Raw genomic sequence first — 19,992 nt, 5'->3', positions numbered from 1 at the left:
CTTGCCCAAATAAAAGTAACAGATGCTAGGAAAAGTATTTGACACCAAAATACAAGAATCTTTAAATTTTTATTTTTTTAAAAAAAAATCAGTGCTTCAGGGAAGCTATTGCTGTTAAACAAACACACTCCCATATCCCTGAGTTTGATATTTCTTTTCTCCCCATATTTACACAAATCATACTCCCACTGAAATTAATATCCTGCAAATCAAGAATTCTTGTTCAAAACCCCCAACATTTCTCAGAGCAATTCAGAACAAAAAATTCAGAACAAAGCAAAGGGAAAGACAATAAATATTAACAATATTGCAGCTGAAAATTTCATCTATCCATTGGAAAATAGGAATTAAAATAAGATTTCAGTTTATCTATTTAATCTTAAGTATAAAATCTGAGGAAAGAAAAGTTCATCTTGGGTGGGGGGGAAAAATCAAGTCTTCCTCAGGGCTTACTTGAACAGAGGTTCTCACCAAGGGCATGACTTTTCTTGCCTTTGGTGGCAGGTATCTCTGAAGAATGCCCTTTCAGAAATATTTTTGACAACTGGCAGGTTTTAGAGGAAGTAACTACTACACACTTGTGCAGGAACACTTGACAACACAATTTGGCATACTGTGATCAAATTTTGCAATTTGCTCCGAGCACAGATTAGAGTTGGTTTCTGCTAATTCTTAATATTTCAAAATTAGTTCCAATCATGGCTACTAAAAAAAAAGTCCCTTTAGATTTAGCCTAGGTGGAAAGTCACAAAGGCCTTTAAGTGCTAGCACTTCAACCCAGCACTCAGTCTTCTGCAAACATTCATCATAAGAGCATTGCCACTGGTGCACAAGGGTTTGTTTAGTCAAGTTGCAAGTCAAATATCTCCTCCTGGGCTACAATGTTCTCCTATAAAGAAAAAAAAAACCCATGTTATTATAAAGAATAGCCACTTCCATTTCATCATTAAGCCCTGCTTGCTTGCTTTCTTCTTTCCCTCCCTTTTCCATTGTGTCATGCTCCAACTCTGACGACAGAATTGTGACATATAGTGTGGGAAACCCTCTGGTTTTAGAAGACAAAAAAATGGCCCAGTATATATGCAGTGATGTAATTACACCACTGTTATCCCCTTGGGAGACCAGAAATATTAAAATGTAGTCCCCCAGCCACAAGAAAACATCTTTTCATAATTATATAAATATAATAATGAAACTTTTCTTTTTTGTAGGAAAATATAGTCAGCTGCTATCCAGAAACACAATTGTACTTGATAATACAGGGATAGAGAACACAAGTTCCTGTACTATACATGTAAATGAGGACCCAGATTGTTGGGGGCAATAAGCTGACTTTGTAATAATGCCGCTGGGGGGGGGGGGGGCGAAAGCCCTAATAAGCAGGCATATACATAGAATGAAGACTATTGCTAAGCACATTGGTTTGTGCTTAAATTGTAAGCCGCCCTGAGTCTTCGGAGAAGGGCGGGATATAAATGGGATTAAAATAAATAAATAAATAAATAAATAATAATACAGATTCTCTTCTAGCATAGAACTAAGATGCTCTTATGGTACTCTGTGAGCCCTTAGTTACAGCTTGTAGACAATGTATAACTCTTCAACTAAATAGGTGTCTTATTCCAATTTTGTAACCCACAAAAGCAGACAATTTGCAGAAAAGATGACTGTTTTCCCCCCAAAGTATTTAACTAGAACCTCAAGTCATTTTAATTATATTTCAAGCAAAATATCAGTATTTTTTGGTTTCATTTTTCAGCTTCCTTTTTAATGTGATCTGGCCTAGCATGTAAAACACATGTTTCTCCACATACCCAGCCACCTTGCTGCTGCAACCAAGGTATGAACATATCCATATATTGCAAACTATAGCCCATGATGGTATGTACTGCGTGGCTGTTGATGCCAGCCACTTTCCTTGTGAGTTCCATGGTAAGGGCTAGCTTGGCTAGCTGAGGGCTAGAAACCCCAGGTGGGGTACGTGATGTGAAGGCTTCAGCCAGGTGAGTAAAGCTGCGGTAGGAGAGGCGGAAGATAGTGTTACGTAGCAGTGGGTCAGCTTCAATCTGTCAATGAAAGAAAATGAGATGAATATCAAGAGTTCAAATATTAGAGGAACCTTTTAAAGGGACAACTGCAATTGAGCAGAAATGATTCACTGTGCCCCCCAATAATGAACTTTTGAGTTGGAAGGCTGAGAGAAAATCTAATAGCAGCATTCAAATATGTGAAAAGTTGTTGCATCAAAGATGAAGTACACTTATTTTCTTTTGCTGATAGGAACAGAATGAGTGTCAATGGCAAAAGAACAGACAAACATAGGATCATTTTCTTATTGTCAATAGAGACTTATGACTTTGGGTTTCCTTTGGTAGAGGTGAAAAAAATAAAGGCTGGACAGCTATCTGTTTGAGGTGCCTGGGTGGGATAAGACAACTTTCTTAGGAACATTCTACTACTATTCTTCTTTCATTTGGAAGCTATTCCTCAGAAACTTTCTGGAACTCAAGAGCAGGGCTTTTCAACCAGAAGTACGGGTACCACCTGGCAGGTGGTACGCAACCATCCTAGAAAAATGGTAGCGGGGGAGGGGAATGAGCTGAACCGGTGGCAGCACCGCACAAGCCTGAACGAGAGATGGCTGGAGCTGCAGGGGTGTCAGGGCTCAGCGGAAGCACCAGGATCAGCACCAGTCTCCAGCTGATCCCGGCACTTCTGCTGAGCCCAGAGGAAGCGCCAATCAATTGGAATGTTGCAGCATCTCCAGAGTCTTGTGATTTACATTCAGATGCTTGGCAACTGATTCATATTTATGATGGTCAGTGTCCCAGGGTCATGTGAAGTGACCAAAACCTGCTGCGAACACCCAGCAGATGGGGGGGGAATAAAAACCAAACACCCCCCACCCCACCCCCACTGCCAATCCTCAACAGAAATGCTCACAACGACGAAAACATCGGACAGGAGGAGGAATGCCGCTGGGCAGGCAGACAGGTGTGTCTTGCTTGGCTGTGGCTTGGGGAGCACTTTTTTCAGTGCCATTGTAACTTCAAACAGTCACTAAGCGAACTGTTGTAAGTTGAGGACTACCTGTACTTCACTTTTTTTCTTTTTTGGGGTGGGGTCATCAAGTTTTTGACACCTCGCTAGGTAACTGGTGGTACTCAGATGTTGCCATATCCTAGAAGTGGTACAATGGGTGAAAAGGTTGAAAAGCCCTGCTCAAGAGCATACTCGTTAAACAATATGTACTTAACAAAGAGTCATCATTTAAAAAGTCCAATCTAGTCCAGGAGTAAAATGCCATTTTTTTCCCTTTGATTTTTTCTTTTCTTTCTTGGAGAGTAGGAAAATACGGTTTCACAAATAAAAAACCAGCATATCAGTGGAAAGGAAAATAAAGAATTTGAATAGCATGCATACAATAAATCCTACTATTTTCAATTATATTTTGCTTTTATAATGTTACAAAATCCAAGTAGCATATACACATTTTGGGATGAATTTCTCATCCCCAAATTAAGCAACCTATGTTTGGGAAATCTTTATTTATATGAAGATAGACTTTTATTGTGTATGTGAAATGAAGAAAACATAAGATCCCACAATTACCTAGTTGATCAATGCCACAACAAATATATTTTTTTTTACATATGTAATTCAGTTCTAGTAACTTTTTACCTAAACGCTTTGAACACTGGAGTATTCCTAAGGGATCTGCAACTCTGGATTCACATTAGCTCCAGAAAAGGTCTAAAAAACCAATATTGAATCATGCCTCTATAGTCCTTTGTGCAAAATAATGCAACTATTAAAAATGATGAGAAAAGGTTAAATAAAACATAGTCTCTTGCAAAAATACAAACCCTATACAATGTGGAACTTCAGTTTAAGTGCCCTATTTGCTGGTTATTATTATGAATATTAAATTTTGGGGGTGTGATAATATGGTATATTGTTGCTTGAGTGTAAGGCAAGTAAAATTAACTGGGCATTTCTTTATTAAGCAAATAGGGCAGGGAGCTATATGAACTACAAGAGAGAAGCAGTAAGGGGTGGGCAGCCGGACAGCAGAAAACTCATTTAACAAAAGCAAAGAGGGGAAAAAGTTAAAAGGAGAACTTTGCAATATAAGAAGAGAAGCACTGATAAATATTATGGAAAAGAATCAATCTATAAATAAACATATCTTGTTTCTTTAAGTTGAAGCCATTTATACTCGTGTTATCCGTTCATACATTATTTTATTAAATACTGTAAAACTTTATTTATAAATACCAGATCCTCCAGGTCAGACATGTCAAACACAAGGCCCGGGGGCCGGATCCGGCCCGTGAAGTGGTTTCATGTGGCCCGCGAAGCCATCCTGGAAACAGTGAGGGAACGGCCCCCACTGCCTTGGCCCTGGCCCAGAGACCCTGCTTCTGCCAGAGACCCTCAGATCTGTCCCACTCCTGCCCAGGCCCCCATAGGCACCCTTGATGCGAACGATGTAGAGCTGGCCACGCCCACCCAGTAGGCCATACACACTCTAGCCACGCCCACCTGGCCATACCCACCCGGCCCCCTGAGGGCAACCGCAATGCTGCTGCGGCCCTCAATGAAATTGAGTTTGACACCCCTGCTCCAGGTGATTGAGAAAGAGATTAAATCAAACTCACCCCTACCCTAAGGCAACACATTACCAAAGTCGCCCTGTACTCTGACATTCTGGACTAAGAAGTAAACTATTTTAATGGAAAGATTTTTATGATAGGTACTTTTTTATTATCACAAACGCTATTTATCTTTTTAAAGTTTTACATGTAATGTTCTGTTAATTCTCTTATTCTTAATTTCTTTCTATACATTTTATAACTGACTTGAATTGATTGCATTTTTATTTTTTATTTTCCCATCTTGAGAAAACGGTAGTCTTGAAAAGCAGACTAACATTCAGATAGACAGTGGTAGGAAAAAATGATCTGTTTAGTGCAACCATGGTAAACTGTACTCTTTTCAGAATGGATCATCCCTAAATAACTATTAGGGGTTTGTGATTTTACAAATTTGATTCAGAAAAAATAATGCTTTGGAACACGTAGAAATGCATGAAGTCTGAGACTCAATAAATTGAGACTTCCGATTTTGCGCTGTAGTGCACGGCCGAGGGATTGTGGAGGTCTGCACCCCACTGCTAGTTTCACCCTGCCAGGGGACCCTAAAAGGGTCTAAAGTTGCACCAGAGAGGCAACAAAGAAAGAGGGGCACCCCAATGATCATGGAACGACAGCGGTCGTCCTGCTCGATCCAGTGGAAGCCCTCTAACACTACAGCAGCCGAAGTCCAAAAGCACCAACCAGAACAACAGTGAACACAGTGATTGAAACTGGATGAGGAATTCGATCTTCTCTCTCCTATCTTGTTATCTGATTTCCTGGAAGATCCCCAAGAAGCAGAAATCCTTCCAAAGTGAGAAGAGAGGAACTACACCCCCACCCTCCCATAGGCAGAAGCAGCAAATTAAACTCTTATGGGGAACAAAAATATATTAAAATGCGGTTAAAATACTAGTCTGCACAAATTTGAAAACTAGGAAAATCTTAAAATTCCATACCTGAAAAAGTATTAATGAAATTATATAATAAAAATAAAAATAACTCTTTGCTTTGAAAGTTGTAAAATGAACGGCTACTGACACCTAGTGGAGGACTAGAAAAAACTACAGTTGCATTGACTCAGAATTTGGCAAGACACCCAGAAACAGCAAAAAACAGTTGGGAACAAAGCATTGGGCTATCCCAGGGGTACGCAACCTTGGCTTTTTTGTGACTTGTGGACTTCAACTCCCAGAATTCTTGAGCCAGCATGGCTCAGGAATTCTGGGAGTTTGAAGTCCACGAGTCATAAAAGAACCAAGGTTGCCTACCCCTTGGCTAACCAATATAGAGTGAAACTATATTTGTTTAGAAACTGCTGACCTTCTGGGATTATAACCACACAGAACTGCATTTTTAAGTTTAAGAACTGTTTGCAGAGAAAGAAAAACCTTGGCCTTTGGCTAGTCTTCTAAAGGAGAAGTTAGAAGATTAGCTTTCAGATGGTTAAATAAAAAAAAAACAACCTCCAGTGTTGGAGCATTCACCACCTCTGGAGGCAGGTTGTTCCACTGGTTAATTGTTCTAACTGTCAGGAAGTTTCTCCTTAGTTCTAGGTTGCTTCTCTCCTTGACTAGTTTCCATCCATTGCTTCTTGTCCTGCTTTCAGGTGCTTTGGAGAATAGCTTGACTCCCTCTTCTTTGTGGTAGCCCCTGAGATATTGGAACACTGCTATCATGTCACCCCTCACCCTTCTCTTCATTAAACTACACATACCCAATTCCAGCAACCGTTCCCTATATGTTTTAGCCTCCAGCCCCCTAATCATCTTTGTTGCTCTTCTCTGTACCCTTTCTAGAGTCTCGACATCTTTTTTACATCGTGGTGACCAAAACTGGATGCAATATTCCAGGTGTGGCCTTACCAAAGCATTGTAAAGTGGTATTAGTACTTCACGTGATCTTGATTCTATCCCTCTGTTAATGCAGCCTAGCACTGTGTTGGCTTTTTTGGCAGCTGCAGCACACTGCTGGCTCATATTGAAGTGATTGTCTACTAAGACTCCAAGATCCCTCTCACAGTTACTACTTTGGACTGGAAACTTGGCCGGCTGATAACTATAGGATCCCTGAAAAAAAGAACTGTTACAAAACACTGTTTTCAGTGGTGTTTTGATAATTAGAACGTATTGGATTACAACAACTATATATAAAGATAAGAACTACACAAGATTTAGTTGTTTGGAATTTAAGTTTGGCTGGTTTGATAAAGCTAATTAAAGAGACTATGGCACCGGTGAGAGACTTCTTAAAGGAGGGAGACAAAATGGATGTTGTATATTTATCTAAAAGTGACAGAAAACCACATCTAACACCTCCTCCTGAAGACTCCAGCATGGCACATCAGAGATCTGCAGGAAGAATGACTCATGACAAAGCAAATATATTCCAGGAGAAAATATATGAAAGAAAATCCACAAAATTTTGCTATAACAAAGGAATTTAAAAAGTTGTTTTATTTTCCAGGACTTCAAAACAAACATGAGCACAAAAAAAGAAGATTTAATAAAAAGGAATAAAAAGCTGTCAGGAGAATCATTAAAGCGTGTGAGACAAAAAAGGAATATTCTACTTTGTCTTTTTTTTATCCCCAACAGTATCTACAAAAATACAACCTGGCAAGCTAAACAGTTCCTATTGATGTGGAAAGTGACCCGGCAAAAGATTAGAATTAGATTTAAGAGATTTGATTCAATTTACCAGATTGAATACTATATGACTAAACACCTGTTTGAATACTGTTAAAAATATAAAGCTTGGATATAAGGAGGCCCTATAGTAAGATTGTACACATGGTGTATTGTATGATTAAATACTTATTTGAACACGGTCAAAAGAATAGCAAAAGCTTGGACATAAAGGGGCCCTATAGTAAGAGGGATAAATATATAATATTTTTATAATATATAAAGTGTAAAAATATTGAGATGATGTTGTTGTTAGCTGCGAAGTCGTGTCCGACCCATTGAGACCCTATGGACAACGTTCCTCCAGGCCTTCCTCCAGGCCTTCCTGTCCTCTACCATTTAAGCTCACGCCTACTGCTTCAGTGACTCCATCCAGCCACCTCATTCTCTGTCGTCCCCTTCTTCTCTTGCCCTCAATCTTTCCCAGCATTAGGCTCTTCTCCAGTGAGTCCTTCCTTCTCATTAGGTGGCCAAAGTATTTGAGTTTTAGCTTCAGGATCTGGCCTTCTAAAGAGCAGTCAGGGTTGATCTCCTCTAGGATTGACCGGTTTGATCGCCTTGCAATCCAAGGGACTCGCAGGAGTCTTCTCCACATTGTTTCTAGTCTTACCAATTGTAGATTTTGTTAATGGTTAAGGGATAATGCAGGAATAGTTGGCTTGATTTTAAAATATTTTCTCTATAAAAGAATACTTTTCACACTTTAATCTGGCAAAAGGGAGAAATGATTAAATATATTGTATAATGGTATGCTGGAATGACTCTGGGAGACCAGAGCTGCAGAATAGACAACTAGTGTGTAGAAGCTTTCTCAGTCCACAGAAGGGAGGGTGTGGGAAATGTTTCAGAGTGGAGTGGAGTGCAATGGGAGTGAACTGTAGTGTAGTGTCGGGTAGGGTGGGGTGGAACAGAATGGGACAGAACAGAACAGAAGAGAACAGAACTGAACAGAATTCTTTATTGGCCAAGTGTGATTGGACACACAAGGAATTTGCCTCTGGTCCATAAGCTCTCAGTGTACATACAAATATGCAATGTACATACAAATATAAGTTCTCAGTCTGCATACAGTATATAAGCTTTCAGCATACAAAGTGAGAAATCAATAAAGTGTAAATCATAAGATACAATCATAAATCATAAAATACAAAGTGATAAGTCATACCAGTAGGAGAAGGTAATAGGAAAGATGAGAAGAAGAATAACAATACAGCTCTACCAAGTGAGTAAATATCCTTAGGCATAAGATAATGGTGTGAGAATTAGGTGCTTAACAGAGTGATGGCATGGTGGGACTGTCTTTGTATCTAGTTGTGTTTTGGCATGCAATCTCCTGCAATGGCTTCTTGAGGGGAGGAGTTGAAGCAGTTTATGTCCAGGATGTGACGGGTCTTAAGATATTTTCTCAGAAAGTTTGATCCTTTCCTGTCTCTCATTCATATCTTGGTTTAGGAATTCTTGCAAACTTTACTCTAAAGATCCTGCTTTGCATGTGATGAGCAGAGATCCAAGAGCTAGCTAAGAACCCTGATCATTGGCAAGGGAATTGCAGATTGTAGCTAGAATTGTTCAGAATCAAAGATTCTTAGATTATTTGCAGAGTGAAAGTGCAGTAGTTGCACCTTCAAAGAGATATTAAATTCCAGGTCCTGACAGATCTATGGCACTCTCTGAGCTTGATGGCTTTCTTGCAGACATTTCATTACCAAACTAGGTAACATCATCAATGCTAGGAGGGAGTGGGGTTTGCTCTTATTTTTATATACTAGTGACTTGCCTTATCAGTGTTGGTGAGAGTGTTCTTAGTGATTCCTTGGTTAGACTGTTATTTATTGTTAGTTTGTTTGTCTTGCTGATAGTTCCTTGATTGGGGTATTGTTTATTTCTTGATTATTGGTCTAATGTTCATCTTTGTGTCAATCTCTGCTCATATAGGTGTTATTGCTGATGAGGAGTGTTTGGATCTTTCTGGGGGGTTTTTTTTTTGGGGGGGGAGGGAGACTTTTTGATTGGCTCTTTTGAGGATATTGAATTCTAGTCTGAGCAGCTGCTTATTAGGAGGACCTGGTTTATGTTCCCAAAGATTAAGAAATTCCTATTTTTAGTAAAATAGGCATTAAGAGAGGGTCTTACAAGGTGCCAAAGAAATGGGACTCTCTGATGAAGAAGCAAGCACAGAAAGGCAAATTCAGAAACTTGAGCAAATGGGAAAAGAGCAAAAGAAAAGGACAAGCTGACCTTTTCACAAAGGTCACAAAGATCAGCCTTCCCTAATCTGGGTATCTTTTATATGTGCTGGAATCCCATTTAGCTAAATAATGTGGGAATATCTAAGGGGATTCTCATCCAGGTCATAGTTGTCCCAAAGATGCTTTTTCAAAAGACAACTGAGCATCCTTTCAGCTTTGGCCCAGTCGCTTCATTCTTTCTGGTGCTACTAGTATTAGCCCTCTGCTCTTCCCCAGTAGCATATTGGACGCCTTCCGACCTGAGGGGCTTATCTTCCAGCGTCATATTTTTGCCTTTTGGACACTGTCCATAGGGTTTTCATGGCAAAGATACTGGAGTGGGTTGCCATTTCCTTCTCCAGTGGATCACGTTTTGTCAGAACTCTCTGCTATGACCTCTCCATCTTGGGTGGCCCTGCACGGCATAGCTCATAGCTTCATTGAATTACGCAAGCCCCTTCGCAACGACAAGGCAGTAATCCATGAAGGGGTGAGATGGTGTATTTGAATGAAAAGTTTGGATATTTAAAAGTAATGAATTCTGAGAAAATTATGACTGATAAGAGTGGTTTCAATACTGAGGGGAAATGAAGCTTAAATAAGAATCTTGAAAACAGGACATATAATGATTTAATACAGGTGTTAAAGTGACATCACATAACATGTCACGACATATCACAGCTTTTTTTGCTATTGCTAGCAATGGGGTGGACGTGGTTTTGCTATGATGCATCCGGCCCATGGGCTGGCAGTTTGACACACCTGATTTAATAAGATGACTTCTATAAATACAATTGAAACTTAAGCTGATTAGAAAAAATGTTATATGTTGATGTTATTATCGTATGTATAAATACTAGAAAAATGTTTATACCCAACTCTATATGTATTGAAAGTATTAAGAATTATATTTCTTTAATGTAGACAAAATGAGAATATTGCTGGAAGAAGTCAAGGAAATATATTATCAACTAACATATTAATCAACTATAGAAATTAATTATTATTGTTTTTAAATATATGAATCCAGAAAACACATTGTTCACTAAGCACTAAAGATTATTATAAAAAATTAATAAAATATAGTAAAAGAGTGGTCTTTATCTTTTAAATGTAGATGGACTGCTGACTCTTGTCCTGATGCGTTTGTTCTCCTATGTTGTGCCATATGTTTATGAAGTTGTTGTTTTGTTTCCCCAATGTACAGATCTGCACATGGCTCACTGCATTGTACTGCATATACCACATTGCTCAATTTGTGTCTGGGTGTTTAATCCTTGGGGTGGACAAATTTCTGTACATTGGGGAAACAAAACAACAACTTTATAAAGGCCACATTCTGGACAGAGAGGACTGCTGGTTTGAAAGAGGGGTCAAAGATGCCATCTATGTCAAAATTGAACAGCCCTCTCTCAAGAGAAGGGGAGAGATCCAACATCATCTATCTCCAGTCTACAACACAGTCCTCTCAAAAGTTTCAAGAAGGCTCCACACCCATTTGCACTACTCAGGTGATCCTGAAGACAGAAATAAGCTTCCAGGTAGCTTTTAACAACTGGCTAAAAGAATGCAAATGAGCAGCTGTCTGCAAGAGTATAAATCTTTCCATTTCCCACCATCAGTCAGAGCTGAAGAAGCTTCTTGGATGAGAAGCGAAACATCTTAAAAGAAAAACACGAAAGTCAAGTTGCCTTGTGAAAAAGCATCTTTGGGATAACTATGACCTGGGTGACTGAAAATCTCCTTAGACACAGCCCTAAAAGAAACCAATGCCTAAATATTACCAAAAAATGCCCTAAGCTGCAGTACTCCACATACCTAATTAAAAGTACGGTAAGTTCAATAGATCACAAAACAGAAAGGCAAGTGAGGAGATTCAGCTGTGCAAGTTTGTATATACTTGTTAACACAACTTTAGTACGGAACCTTGTATCGACAGGCAGGCTATAAATTTTATAAATAAATAATAAAAATAAATGCAGTCAAAACAGAAATATCATAGACAACAGAGCTTATTTGAAGACTTGGAAAAAAATCCAAGATTTATAAAACATATTCAGGAAAAAAAACCTGGAAGAATATCTTTGGCAAAGCAACCTTACATAGGATAAATTCCGCAGAGCAGCCACGAAACACCCAGTGCCTGATTCTGCAGTTTGAATGTTAGTACTTCATGCGGTAATTCTTTGTTGCATATGTACCTTTTTACTGAAGACAGCAGCCTGCTCTTCCAGAAGGGCAACCAATTTCTGAAGGATTTGTTCTTTCTGTTTCTCATCCAATTGTTCTGGCACTTTTTCCAAGGCAACTGAGTAAAACATGTTATTATGATTCCAAAATATAAACAATATTTCCCTGAAAGAACAGTCATCAGTTTTAAGCCACATGATGGCATGTGTGTTGTAAAGTCATCACAGAAATACCAGTATGATTTTATAATGTCAGATGCATCTTAAGATCTGATGGAAATATTTTATTCATATCATTTTGTGATAATACCAAGATGTACTTGTCATCATTTGATCCCTATCCTCCTGTGGCTGCCTATTCTTGAAAGGAAGACTACTTTTCCCAAAATAATTTAGATGGAATTAAATTAATAGTTTAATTTAAAATGGAGGAATCTGTTTAAATTTGTAAGATTGTTATAAAAGGAGATGAATTGTTTCATCTAAGCTTCATTTTTCAGGTGGAGAGATTATTTTAAATTCAGAGTCACCCTTCCTTCTATATGATCCACCATGTACTTCCTCTAAAACATACTTCTCTAATCTGGTGCCTTCCGTATGTTGGCCAAAAGCTGGCTGGAATTTTTTGAAGATTTGAACTCACTAATTTTGAAATTTATTTGGCAAGGAAAGAAAGCTAGAATTAAGTGGAAATTGTTACAAGATGCCAAGGAAAATGGAGGATTTGGCCTACCGGAGTGGGTTCTATACTATCAAGCATCTGTATTAACATGGGTAAAATAATGGATAATTCTTATAAACAAAAGATTGTTATATCTGGAGGGGCATGATTTACAACTGGGGTGGCACGCTTTTTTATGGTATGGGAAAAATAGAGTTCATAAATATTTCCAAAATCATTATATAAGAAATGCACTGTTAACAACATGAGAAAAAATAAAAAGTAAAATATATTTAAAAATTCCAAGGTGGTTGTCAACAATTGAAGCCTTTGTACACCCAAATTTAGTGGACTTTAAAAAAATCTGGACATATAGAGATATTTAATAAATTTAAATTTAAAATCTAAACAAGAAATGGAAAATCAGGGTGTCAACTGAACATGGTGAACATATTTACAAATGCAAACTAGATATGATAGAGATGTTAAAATGTTTGGATTTTATAAGAAACAATCTGTGTTTGATAAGAAATTGTTTACTTCAGATGAAAAACTAATTAAGAAAATGTATAATTTTTTATTAGCTTTAGAAATGGAAAGTGAACATGTTAAAGAAACAATGATAAAATGGGCGTAAAATTTTGGTTATAATATAGAATTAGAAAAATGGCAAAAGTTATGGGAAAGAAACTATAAATTGACAATGTCGACTTCCTATAAAGAAAACTTATACAAAATGTTTTATAAATGGCACTTGCTACCAGCAAGATTAGCAAAAAAGTTTAAAAATATGTCAGAAAAATGTTGGAAATGTAAACATAAGTCAGGCAAGTATTATCATGTTTGGTGGACATGTGATAAAGTAAAGAATTATTGGAAAAAGATACATATTTGGCTAGAACAGATGTTAGGAGAACATGTTGATTTTAAACCTGAACTTTTTCTATTAGGTATAATGACAGAAAAGATTAATAAACGAAGTTTATACTTGACTTTGCATGTCACAACAGGAGTAAGAATTATATTTGCACAACACTAGAAAAATGAAGAATACCATCAGATGAAGAAATAATTAAAAAAATACTAGAATGCGCAGAGATGGACAGATTGACTATGAGACTGAAAGAAAAAGAAGAAACGGACTATTATCAAACCTGGAATTTATTTTACCATTGGCTGGAGGAAAGAAAAAAGGATTAGGAATTAAATGTGTTGTTGTTGTAAGCTGCGAAGTCGTGTCCAACCCATTGCGACCCCATGGACAATGTTCCTCCAGGCCTTCCTGTCCTCTACCATCTTCTGGAGTCCATTTAGGCTCATGCCTACTGCTTCAGGGACTCCATCCAGCCACCTCATTCTCTGTCATCCCATTCTTCTATTGCCCTCAATCTTTCCCAGCATTAGGCTCTTCTCCAGTGAGTCCTTCCTTCTCATTAGGTGGCCAAAGTATTTGAGTTTCAACTTCAGGATTAAATATGTAATAGCATGTAAACTCAGACAGCACGTTTGTTGTAAAATTACTATTGTATGTATGGAAAAAGAAAGAAAGAAAGAAAGAAAGAAAGAAAGAAAGAAAGAAAGAAAGAAAGAAAGAAAGAAAGAAAGAAAGAAAGGAAGGAAGGAAGGAAGGAAGGAAGGAAGGAAGGAAGGAAGGAAGGAAGGAAGGAAGGAAGGAAGGAAGGAAGAAAAAGAAAGAAAAATTCATTCTACCTCTGTCCAGGTAAAAAAAAAAAGCTGGCTGGAATTTTGGAAAGTTAAAGTCTCAACAAAACAGGAAGGTTACAATACAGTACAGAAAAGCTGAGATACCTGATTCAGAAATCAAGAAGGGATTTCTGTGTTATCACTGTTATAAACCCAGAATTTTTGGATGAGGCAGCTTAAACACACAAGAAAAAAAATGCAGTACCTGAATTGCCAGAGATTCTGTCTGTGGGAATTGTAATATTTGGATCTTTGGGAGAAACTGAGCTTTTTGCAGCTGTAGGGCTGATCCGTTGTTGGTGTTTCACCAAGTAATCTAGTTTCTGAGCCACCAAAGTATAAAACTCAGCACCCTCAGCTTCACCATCTGGAATAAAGAATGCAAAGTTATTCAAGCAAGGTGCAAAAAAAAATCAAATCCTGTATCAAGGAAGTTACAGAAATAAGATGAACAGTAAAACATTAAAAGGTGAATACAGTACTCTACTAACATGATAAAAGTACAGATTCCATCAAATCCAGTCCAATTCATAGTAATACCTGAATAAGTCTGTATAGTTTTGATAAAGCAATATGGAAGTATCTTTACATTGCTTTCTTCTGGGATGTTTTTTACTTCCCATTTTACTTGAAATGTCCTGATAGGCTACTATCAAGAACTAAGCTCCTACTTGGCTTTTTGAGATCAACCAAACCAGCTAAGTATTGCCATCCGCTAAGGTAACTTGATTATTTTTCAAATAACTATATAACACTTGGGAAACTGTATGCTATCAGGAAGAAGACTAGACAGGCAGTTTTGTAACACTATTGTAACCCTACATTGAAAATTGATAATACAGAAATAATTGTACTTAAAGTCATTTCAATTAGAATTAGAATTATGTAAGAGAAAATAGTATTTTTTTCTGATGAACTTAAATAGAAAATTCCATTTAGAGGGGATAACCTGGAAGAGGTGATTTTCACTTTTAAATATCAAGAGATTTTGATATTGCTAAAATTTGATATTGCTAATATTGCTAAGCACATTTTGTGCTTTAAATTGTAAGCCGCCCTGAGTCTTCGGAGAAGGGCGGGATATAAATGGGATTAAAAATAAAATAAAGTAAAATAAAATTCTGTGCAGAAAGCAAGAGATTTTGAGGAAAATGTAAAGAATTGGAAGAAAGGCAAATGCAAGTGACAATGAGATATGTGACTAAACAAATGTCACAACAAATACATATTGAAGATGATACCATGTTGGGTGCTACAGAGGCAATGTGTTTCAAGCAGTTTTGAATTTACTTGTTACAATAACTTAAGAATTGAATTCCTGAACTAGAGTAGCATGGAAAAGGATGGTCTTCCTATCTTTTTGATTAGTATATAAACAGGTGTTGGGTAAAAACCACTGCAACAGAAAGATTCAGTTAAAGTTCACCTTAACTACAGAAGCTGCCTGGATGACTTTGGACCAATCATTCTCTCTCGTAAAGGTAAAGGTAAATGTTCCCCCGCACATGCGTGCTAGTCGTTTCCGACTCTAGGGGCCGGTGCTCATCTCCGTTTCAAAGCCGAAGAGCCAGCGCTTGTCCGAGGACGTCTCCGTGGTCATGTGGCCGGCATGACTAGACGCCAAAGGCGCACGGAACGCTGTTACCTTCCCACCGGAGTGGTCCCTATTTTTCTACTTGCATTTTTATGTGCTTTCGAACTGCTAGGTTGGCAGAAGCTGGGACAAGTAACAGGCGCTCACTCTGTTACGCAGCACTCGGGATTCGACACGCCAAACTGCCGACCTTCCGATTGACAAGCTCAGCGTCCTAACCCACTGAGCCACCGCGTCCCTCATTCTCTCTCAGCCCAACCTAATTCATAAGACTATTGTTGGGGGGGAAATATAGGAGGAAGATGTGCTTATTTATTATCTTGAGCTCTTGAATGGGCCTGAGTTCTAAATCTAAAATAAATGTTTATTTCAACAAAGGATCAATCTGTCCTAAGTGCAGGATATCATATTATAAAAATATATTTAAGATGGGAAGTGATTGTAAGAATGAATATCTTAATATTGGAGTAGGAATGTTATTTTTACATTATAGCTTATCATTTGGGGGGGTCTAGTGGTTAAAAAAAAAGTTAAATGAATATTGTCAAGGGGAAATTCAACATTTAGGAAATACTCAGAATTTTTGAATGACTTCAGATTTGCCTAATAAATTACTACTAGTATTGCCAAGTATGAGCTTCACCAGGAAAGCAGTAGGAGGTAGAGGTAGAAAGGATATACTTAAAATTGAGGAACAAGATTGCCTAAATATAACTTCCTCAATCCAAGAATTTGATCCTTCCACAAAAATCTTGCATGTTGTCCATCAGTGCCCTAATTTAGGGAGTAAATCAAACTTGTTTTTGTTCTTAGTCTACAGACAGAATTACTTGTAGCTCAAGATTTCCTGGAATATCTGTATTTAGCACCTATCCAATCTTGCTATAGAACAAGGATTTTAATGATTTTTAGAATACTAAGAGGTTATACATTTTATTTAGAGGTAATCCTCGCCTTATAACCACAATTGATCTTCACAGTCTCTGTTACTAAGCAAGGCAGTTAAGTTAGTCGTGCTTCGTTTTACAATCTTTTTGCCACTGTTAAGCAAATCGCTAAAATTGTTAAGTGAATAATGTGGTCGTTTAGCAAACCTGACTTCCCCCCTTGACTTTGCTTGTCAGAAGCTCCCTAAGAAGGTTGCAAATGACAATCCCAGGACCTAGGATGCTGCAACCATTGTAAATACATGCGGATTGCCAGGCACCCAAAGTTTGAGCATACGTCTGTGGGGATGTCATAAGTGTGAAAACTGGTCACTTTTTTCACTACTGCTGTAATTTTAAACCATCATTAAACAAATGCTTGTAAGTCAAGGACTACCTGTATTTCTTAATTTTTCTAGCTGGGGCATGGGCACTGGGGCATGGGGACAACACTTCAAATGTTAGGGTTGGTGGAGGAATTACTATTCTTAAGCCAATCCAAAGGCTTAAAACTGCTTTTTTTGTCCGTCATTCTGTGAAAAAAAATGTAAAAACTGAGTATATGCAGAGAATGATCTGAACTGGTCTTCAAATAGGTTATGAAAAGTGGGAGGGACTTCTACCTTGGCCTGAGTGGGGCTAATAAGACCCTGAGGGCTGCATCCAGCCTGGCGTCAGGAAGTTCCCATTGCTTCAAGAAAGTTGAAAATATATTAAAAAGTAAGCACATATAGCTCAATGTGGTATAATGACCATAGCAATCATCTTGGAGACACTCAGATTCAAATCTTTGTTCAAAATGAACAATGGAAAGATAAAACATAACTTTATCTAATTCTTCCTCCAAGAAGTAAAGATATATTCCCATCCATCCTTCCAAGCGAGACTTGAGCATCACCAGGGCTTTTTTTCTCATAGAACACTCAGAACGAAGTTCCAGCACCTTTTTTGGATGGAACCTTGTAGGGTAGGCAAGGCGGGTTGTATGACATGTGAGTTCCGGCACCTTTTTCTTTTACAAAAAAAGCACTGAGCATCACAATAAAGAAACAAGGAGAAAACAGAGTAAGTAGCAAAGCTTCGTACTGCCTGTTGTTTGGGCCTCTTCTGGTTCAGCTGCCTGCTTTTTACAATAGCAGGTGACGAGAGGCAAAGAGTCAGGCCGCCTGGGGAGAGCATTGGGGTCAGTTATCTCTGCTGAAACGGCCGCAGTCTTCTTCTTCAAGAGGCCCTTGAAGGAGAAATGGCGCTTGCGATGGGTCCCCTCAGGTCCTGGCTTAGATTTCTTTAAGGAGTCTCCAGGGGAGGGCAGCTTGTCTGAGGGTCCTCGAGAACTGGACCGCTTCTGCAACAGGTGCTTAATGCTAGTGCGGAAGTTATGTTTTTTCCCTTCTGCACAGTTACTTCCCTCATGGACAGGGCTGCAGGCAGGACACTCCGGAAAATATTCCACAGGGGACCTGTGGACAGAAGAAAGCACACTGAAAATGAGAACCATGATCTGTTGTTCTGTTCCCCAACCTCCTTGGCTGATTTTTGTCATTTTTCATTTGCACCTATTTCTTCACTCATTCTGTAAGAGGTATCTCAGAGCAGCCAAGCTAATTGACTCCACGAAACTGAAAGTGCTAAAATTGTTTCTGAGGAGCAGCAGAACAACACATATAATAAAAGGTTGGGGAAATTATTTTAAAAAATGAAGCTAGGAAGATTAAATATTTGAGGTAGGGAGAAACCTTTAGCCATATAATATTAAGGCCACACATTTTCAAGCTGCCAAGGTTGAAAGATCCCGCTCTATTTATTTCCTTCCTTTGCAAGTAAGCCGAATCTTCAACTGCAAAGCCATTACCTGGACATGTAACTTTGGGGGTTGTGGTAGCCACGGCCCACATGACCCGGGGCCCCATCCTCTCCGCTATTTAATGCTCCTTGCAAGAATGCTTCCAACACCAGCCGTGTCTCTTCAACCACTTTCCTCCTAGGGGGCACCGGACTGCCAGCCATGAGCTTAGAACTATGCAAGGCTGGGCTGGCACTTCAAAGCAGGCAAGACTCCTTTCTTCTTCGAAACTACCATCACCTCTGAAAGAAAAAAGGAAATAAACCCACAGAAAATACTTTTGTTTTAGCCTTTTGTTTTGCCGGCTGCCTTTTTTCATCATCCCTTGCACCTGCTTTCTCACTCTTTCCCTGGACAGTCCTTCACACACCAGTCATATTCCCTTTCTCTCCTGAATTTGCAAGAATCTTATTCAGCTGCCTGCCTGAAGTCAGGCATATCTATTCTTCCATCCTGTGGGATCCAGAATCGAATCATGCTATAATTGCTGGGCAAAACAAAAACAAACACACATACTGTTAACAACACTTACATCACTTTTAATAAGAGTTGGTAGGGGGGGGAACCCTTCCTAGCTCCACGTGATATTCTTCTTTTAGGATTTTTATTTATTTCCTGTATTTTTTCCAAAGCAGGAAACATAATTTTGGGCTACATAATTTTGTTAGATTTTATCTTTACAGCAAATGGGAGATCTGGACATAGGCCTCTCCAGTCCAACCATGTAATCCAGTATTTCTCAATCTTGGCAACTTTAAGATATGTGGGCTTCAACACTCAGAATTCCCCAACCAGCTACTAGCTGGGGAATGCTGGGAGTTAAGTCCATCCACATCCCTGTATCTTAAAATTGCCAAGGTTGAGAAACACTGCTCTAGCCGATACATCTGTTCTTTTGCCTCCTTCATCTATTTCTTAAAACCTCCTTTACAATTCAACTCTGTCATCGTAATTCCTATTCTTTCGAAACGGCAGCAATAAAATCACACTTACAATACCCGGAACTGGTGGTTTCTATCAGATCTTTCGATTCTGACTTTCAGATCCCTAACTTCTCAGTTTCAGTCTGAAACTGAAATTCAACTTTAAACGCAACCTCTAGATTAAGAGGCAAACCGAAATGAGTCGGGCGGGATTTCTAGGGAAGAGCAGACAGGATGAAACCTGCATTTCTAGCTTCTTCTCCCGCGGCTCATTCATTGCCTCTCCCGGCCCGAATCTCTTCTCCCACCCTTTGCCCCTCCCCTCCCTACTTTGGGATAAAGAACTCCATTTCAGGATTGACTACCATCCCCAAATCATCACTCTTCCCAGGAGAATAGATTTAACCCACATCCACTAGCGCAGAAAAAATGTCTATCTACTCAGCCCGAAATGCTCTCCACCTCCTTCAGAAAAGTTCCTCTTCAAGTTTGCTCTACCGGTCTGCGCATGCGCCCATAGTTCTCTGCCGCTAAATTGCAGTTTCTACAAACTTTCATTCCTTGGTCTTCCGTGAAAAGAGGCCGCTAGACTGAGAGCCT

General features: G+C 38.8%; 1 protein-coding gene across 1 annotated transcript; it reads right to left on the bottom strand.

Moving 5' to 3' along the window:
* Positions 1–133: 133 nt before the first annotated feature.
* Positions 134–19,074, bottom strand: BCL2L12 (BCL2 like 12). Its single transcript, XM_083377564.1, has 6 exons — positions 18,479–19,074; positions 17,713–18,086; positions 14,312–14,473; positions 11,754–11,860; positions 1,815–2,066; positions 134–889 (listed from the first exon to the last, which is right to left on the bottom strand). Exons 1-6 carry the CDS (start codon positions 18,631–18,633, stop codon positions 842–844), a joined length of 1,098 nt encoding a protein of 365 aa, XP_083233690.1. The 5' UTR covers positions 18,634–19,074; the 3' UTR covers positions 134–841.
* Positions 19,075–19,992: the final 918 nt, after the last annotated feature.

This window comes from Vipera ursinii, assembly GCF_947247035.1.
Source record: "Vipera ursinii genome assembly, chromosome: Z".
NCBI lineage: Eukaryota > Metazoa > Chordata > Lepidosauria > Squamata > Viperidae > Vipera > Vipera ursinii.
Note: the sequence above shows the minus strand (reverse complement) of the source record. Positions and strands in the feature narration are given on the sequence as shown.